The sequence below is a fragment of the Kryptolebias marmoratus genome, linkage group LG13 (genome assembly GCF_001649575.2).
Source record: "Kryptolebias marmoratus isolate JLee-2015 linkage group LG13, ASM164957v2, whole genome shotgun sequence".
In the NCBI taxonomy this organism is placed as follows: domain Eukaryota; kingdom Metazoa; phylum Chordata; class Actinopteri; order Cyprinodontiformes; family Rivulidae; genus Kryptolebias; species Kryptolebias marmoratus.
The window spans coordinates 22,728,243-22,734,561 of record NC_051442.1 but is presented as its reverse complement, the minus strand read 5'-3'; the positions used below and the strand labels follow the sequence as shown (position 1 = coordinate 22,734,561).

The following is a 6,319-nucleotide window of genomic DNA, read 5'->3' as shown; positions in this document are numbered from 1 at the left end:
TTTATACAGAAGTGTAAAACAAAGGTCATCATACCGTGTATTGAGAAATGAAACGACAGGGTTGTGGCTGTTTTGGTCAAACCTTGACAATATTATTATGCACAATTTCATGTAATACCAAATTGAATTTTAGTTTACTCCCTGTAAAATTCACTGAGCTGCAGATATTTTTTGTTTTGGCTAATATTAATTAGCTGCAGGGGTCATCTTGAAATGGGTTGAATCCATAAGTTAATCAGTTATAGATGTACAGCCAAAGATTACTTTCTACAAGCTTCAATAAAATTAGTCCTGTGGAACATGAGATATTTTGCTAACAGACAAGCACGTTTCATTCCAACAGGTAATGTGTTGAGCAAATCTCTTGCACAATGAGTACCCCTTGGAGTATGTGTTGTAAATGACTTTCAGCTACAACCACATTAAATTTTAGCTCAATATCTGTATAAATGACCACATTATAGCTATTTTTGTATTTTCTAAGGTGGATTGTCTGTGACAGCCATCTTGACCTGGGTTGGCTCCAAAAGTTAATCACTTGAAGAGAAACATCCAATGATTATTTCCAGAAAGTTTGATTAAAATCTATCCAGTGCTTCATGAGATTTTTTGCTAACAGACAGAGTTGACTCAGTAAATATGTTTACAATCAGGCTTAGCTACTACCACACCAAATATTATGTTAATTTATGTGAAATTGACAGGATTAGTGCCATGTGTGTGTCTGATAAAGTCACTCAGCTATAGTTACCATTTTGAGTTGAAGTGACTCCAAAAGTCAATCAGTTGTAGATGTATATCTAATTAATAGTTCTTGGAAGTTTCACTAAAATCCTGTCAGTGGTTCATGAAATGTTTTGCCAACACTACAAAAAGATACAAACAGGCAAACATACTACAGCAATAACTAACAATTAATAACATTTAAGATAGTAATTACCCCTCTAGTAAAATAAAATTCAACAAATGAAAGAATAATAATGACAAAAAAAGTCCTGAAACATAAAATAAGTAGTAAATCTATGTGCTGTAAAGCGTTCTCGGGGGTGACAGCCAGGAAAGGGAAGCATGAAACATGTTTTATTACTTTAACAGAAAACCTACGCTCTTGTTTCCACTGAAGTCATGATTGGACGGTGCACACAGAACGCAGCGAGGATGTTGCACAAGAAAACACACTCAGGAAAATGTACCAACACCATCATGTCGCCATTTTCCCAAGCTAAATTGATTTGCCCAAACAACTAGGAAGCACACACCCCTGACAGTTTTCTGGACTTACACATGCTAAATGTGTTTAAAGTCTCCTTTAACAGAAGAGGAATTAGTAGGGTTTCAGTGAAATTCGTAGAGAACATTCCACCGTGACAGCTGAGGTGGAGAAACAGATATTTTGTCGTCGGTGTGCCATGACGCGTTTAATAATTTCGCCCCGATATAGCAGATGGCTGCACACGGAGACAAACAGCGCGCTCGTTGATTGATGTGTGCCACAGCCACACAGGCAAAGGCAAAAATTTGAAATCGTGTCGTCCTCCGTCGCACTGTCCAATCACCGCGCGGGATGGGCGGGGCGTGTCGCCGTCAATCACACAGGAAGTATAAGGGTTTGAATAGGGAGGGAGGGGGAGAATCCAATCCGGTTTGAGCTAGTTTTCCTTCCAATGGAACATTAACGTCTCGCTGCACCGTATTAGACTGTATTGGCACAGCTTTATCCAGAATATACCACTATATTTCCTCCTGTATTCAGTATCATTCGGCTCTTTTTTTTCCCTCTCCTTAATTTTTTTAAAATTTAAAAACCTCCCCACACAAACCAACAATGCCTAAAAGGAGCAAAGTGAGTAGACCGAACATCTTTCATCCGTTCAGTAATACGGTATTTATAACACACAGTTGCAATTGTGAGTTAAGCTGGTAACATCTTCAGTCCAAGAAGCGTAACATTACTGCAATGTCCGCTTCGTGCATGGAGTGACCGCAGCAGAGCTGGGCTCCTGCAGGCTGTAGTTGTAGCGAGTCTTTTAGTTGCATGGCTGCTTGTTGCTGTTCCTCCTCCGTGCAGTGATTATCTTTGTGCGAAGTGATTACACTTCGCCATTGCTTTTGTTGCTCGGTGTAATGTCAGAAAACACACCCGCACGGCTGCCTTTGCGCTGCGTGTCTGCTGTGCGGGACGAGGCGCTGTCGGGTTTCTTTTCCGTGGAGAAAGTTGGCGGCGTATTGATTTGTTTTCTCCGAGGGCTCGTCGGAGAAGTTTCTCTCAGTCAGACCGTCGACCTGCGCTGGAAACGTGGACGCACGCGCGTCTGAGGGCGTCAACTTGGTTTTTGTAGTTTTTTACAGTAAAGAGTCGCGCTTGTTTAACCAAAGGGCGCCTATTTGATTTTATTTATAAAGCCGTCGGTAAAGATAGTCGTGTCGTGTGTGGTTAATCGCGTGTTTTTCGTGTTTAACCGCGGTCGTCGTCGTGTCGGCTCGGGCCAGTTGTAGGTTATGCAATGGCGAGCCTCCGTCAGCAGAGCGCAGCTCCTGTTGCTGGGCTTCTGGTATATTCTGCTTTCAGGCCGACAGTCGCTGAGCATCTCTGTGACTCTTTAAATTTGTGGCGGGAACTCCGTCGACTCCGGCAGTCCCGTTTATTACCAGTGAAAGGATGGGGGCGGGGCTTGACTTGGACCGGAGGCTGTGAAGAAGCGGGAGAGCACCACCTGATGGAGACAGAGCTACACCATGCCTCTGTGTTGCTCCATCAGAGGCACGTGACAACCACAGGCCGTAAGAGTGGACCTCCAACCTGAATCCGGAAGTACGGGACCAGTTTCCCTGTTGGTTTTGAGCCCCGCCCCCTCTATGTACACGAAAGAGACATTAACTTTAAAAAATAATAAAGAAAAAGATTTCCTTCTGTGAGAATATTAACTTCATAACACCTATTGCAATAATTAGTTTATTTCATACTTTGTGGGCGGGGCTTAAAGGCAGTAGTGCAGACTCTGGTTACAAACACAACATGGCAGCTTCTTGCTTGCTTCAACTCCCAGCAGCCATAAAAGGCGGGGGCAGATAATCTGTTAGTATTAAATGTCTGAGTGTGGAGAAATATGGAACTTGATTTTCATCTTTTCCAGGTCTGTGTAAATATGAAGTGTGAAATACAGGATATACAAACATGTTCGTGTTTTCAGACTAAAACTGCCTCTTACTTATTTAGGAACAAAACAAGTTTTTTAAAGATTGCTTAGACAAGCAGCATATTTTTATATTGACTGAAGATAAAGCATAAACTTATGAACATGGTCACTTTTGCCTAATTTACGTTGCTAATGTCTGAAAATTGGTAGCATGCATATATATATATATATATATTTATTCTTGTTAAAAAGGTCTTAGCTAGGTAAGCAAATTATTACATGTAATATTTTTTCCAAAACTGAAGTAAAACCAAATAGCATTTACGTTAAGAAAAAAAATCAATTTTTTAATGCATTAGTGGGGATTATTTATCTTCCTATAGTGCATTGTAAAAGTAGCTGGCAGGGATTTTTTTGTTTGTGTATTTATATGTATTAAATATCAAAACATCCTCACTATACAATATGTTAAAATACAGTAAATCTATAAGTGGTTTAAAGTTAAAATTGCTTAAAAATACAGGCAAATCTAAACACACATGCACACACAAAGTTTAGGTCTGGAAAAATATCTGATTTCAAAATAAAATTGGCCACGTTTTCAGCTGTTTTCATTATTTTTCCACAGCCCAAAATCCTGCAGCTCTTCTAACAGCTGCTGACAGTAAGCGTGTGGTCGGTGTAACCAAACATGACCACTAAAAAGCTGCCATTTGTTGTAAAAGATCACACTCAACATTAAAATGATTAATTTTTGAGGTATTCAATTGAAGCCTAATTTTGTCTCCAGACATCCTTTTTAAGTCATAATTAATACATGGTATGTTTCTTGCAGGCAGCTGCAGGAGGAGACTCAGCAGTAAGTACCAGTTCCAACTTCATACTTGTCTTTAGGATATCTGTGTTTAGTAGTACAGTTGATGTCTACATCCAGCAGGTGTCAGTGACATCCTGTTTGACTGTGTGTAAATACATTCACCTTCTCTGTTCACTCTACAGCCCAAGAGGAGATCTCTCAGGTTGAAAGATGTAAGTACAAAAAGGTTAACCCTGTCAGTAATAAGACTGTTAAAGGCCGTTCCTCATATTAGTCATTGTTTTGTTTTGTTTTTCTACACAGAAGCCTGCACCTGCAAAGGCAGAGCCCAAACCCAAGCCAAAGGTAGGATCTTCTTTTCAGTCTTTCCAGTTAAATCCGTTTCTTCGAATGATTATTCATACGTGAATGTTTAAATGTGTGCGTTTGCAGAAAGCACCCGCTAAGGGTAAAAAAGCCAAGGAGGTGGAGAAGGCCAAGCCTGAGGACAAAGCACCAGAGGCTCCTGCTGAGAATGGCGAAGCCAAAGCTGAGGAAGAGGTAAAGGCTGTGACACTGTATAAAGGCGTCTTTAGTGGGTTTGTTTTACAGTCTCCATCCTGTGTTGCAGGCACCCGCTACAAACGCAGCTGATGAAGACGAGGCAGCAGAATAACATCACTCCGGCCCCGTCTTTTACCAGTGCTCCCTGTACCTCTTTTCTTGTACAATTCAGGGGAATATTTTTATCAACTATTTTCTAAATACAAGTTTTTTAGTAGTTTGATTGTAGAGAACACTTTTTTTTCCTAAAATATAATGACAAAAGAGTCAATTTGGACATGGGAAAATGATCAAATCCTTCTGTTTGTTTAACTTGAAGATTGCAGTCATTGTTACTGTCAGTGGAGTTTTTTTTAGTTTTAAATGTGAAGGAGGGGAGGGAGTGGGACAGGTTAGCAGGTTAACATTTACAGAATCGTGGGCAACAACTGGAAAAGCTTCCCTGCGTGAGTGAAGTACATTCCATATGCTTTATAAGGGACGGTGTGTAGTCTGTGCTGGGGAGGGACTGGACAATGTCACCATCTTTGTTTCCTCGTTTATATTGAACAGTGTTTTAGGATGTTTGTAAGCTTTTACCCGTTTCGGTTAACTCGTGTGCTCATGCAGTTTCTCGTCAATAAATCCTAAAACCCCTAGTACTGGAGCCCTCCCGTTCAGAGCCGTGCATCACATGGTGTTTGACGTGTCTGTTGTTCGATAGCATCACAATAAATCTGTACAGCTGCTGCCGTGAAAGGAGTTTTCAACCTTTCAATTTGCAGCATGTCATGGTACTGCCTAAGGATGGATGAAACTTCATTTGTTTTCTTTAACCAACCTTAAAAAGTGTTTAACCATTACAATGCAAACTGCTGAGTCTGGCTTCTTTAAAGCCAACAAACTGTACATTGATCTGAACTGTCAACTGCAGCAGTAGCCATATTTATGTGGGCTTTAGGTGTCTGTATCCAGTACAAGTGTGCTTTTTTTTTATTTGTTTAGAGATGTATTTGTGTATTGATTGTTAACAAACCAATAAAACTCAGTTGGTAGCTGTATGCTGTTTCATTCTGCACAGTGGGTTATTAAACATTTAGAAAACTAGAAACAGTTCAGGCTCACTGGAAAGTAAGAACCCAACGATGCTTTGTATAACTAGATAAAATAGAACAAAATAAATTGTGGTAAAAATTTTTGAGATCTTTTGCAAATCAAGTGACATAAATACAGTCAATTGTTTAAAGCTTGGCTCACCGGTCTCAAGGGTCTTTAAATTGTAGACAGCATTGATGGTTTCGTGTTTTGCTGAAGGTACCAAAGGAAATGTTCCAATATTATATATTTCATGGATAACAAACAGATCAGAATCAAATCTGTGTGTGGGGCATTTCTTTAAAATTGGTCTTAAATTATTAGGTTCATAAGTTCTGTCTGATAAAGAAAAAAAAGCTCCAACAATATGATTTCAGTACCATGGACAGCTGCATGTTTTCTATATTTCACTTTTTACCATGTAGTGATTTTTGTTTTTGCACTATTCCCCCCTCAAAAAAAGAAAAATATGTCAGGTTCAGTGAGTAAAACTATATTAATCATCATTTGGCCTGCTTGTTCTATCCAAGGATCTAAGTTCTCTGTGTCTTAGAAGAATTTCCATAATTTTCATCATTTTTTAAATTTTGGTCCCATTAAAGTTATCCAATCTAATTATTAAACTGATCTGTTATTAACAAATAAAGTGAACCAGAGCCACAGTTTTATCCAATCAGACCAGAGCAGGAAGGGTCCAGGTGCAAGCTGTGTGGACAACTTAGAGACTTTGCTATAATTATCAAGTTTT

The 6,319-nt window shown here is 39.5% G+C and overlaps 1 protein-coding gene across 1 annotated transcript; it reads left to right on the top strand.

The window, feature by feature from the left end:
• The first annotated feature begins 1,630 nt into the window (after positions 1-1,630).
• On the top strand, positions 1,631-5,537 carry si:ch73-1a9.3 (non-histone chromosomal protein HMG-like). The gene is made up of 6 exons (XM_017431101.3): positions 1,631-1,843; positions 3,973-3,996; positions 4,137-4,166; positions 4,258-4,299; positions 4,387-4,494; positions 4,565-5,537. The coding sequence occupies exons 1-6, from the start codon at positions 1,826-1,828 to the stop codon at positions 4,607-4,609; spliced, it is 267 nt and encodes an 88-aa protein (XP_017286590.1). The 5' UTR covers positions 1,631-1,825; the 3' UTR covers positions 4,610-5,537.
• The last annotated feature ends 782 nt before the right edge of the window (positions 5,538-6,319 follow it).

Bases quoted from the DNA above. Each gene is read 5' to 3' on its own strand.
- si:ch73-1a9.3 (XM_017431101.3), top strand. The intron at 3,997-4,136 runs GTAAGTACCAGT...TTCACTCTACAG, and splicing joins CTGCAGGAGGAGACTCAGCA to CCCAAGAGGAGATCTCTCAG. The intron at 4,495-4,564 runs GTAAAGGCTGTG...CCTGTGTTGCAG, and splicing joins AAGCCAAAGCTGAGGAAGAG to GCACCCGCTACAAACGCAGC.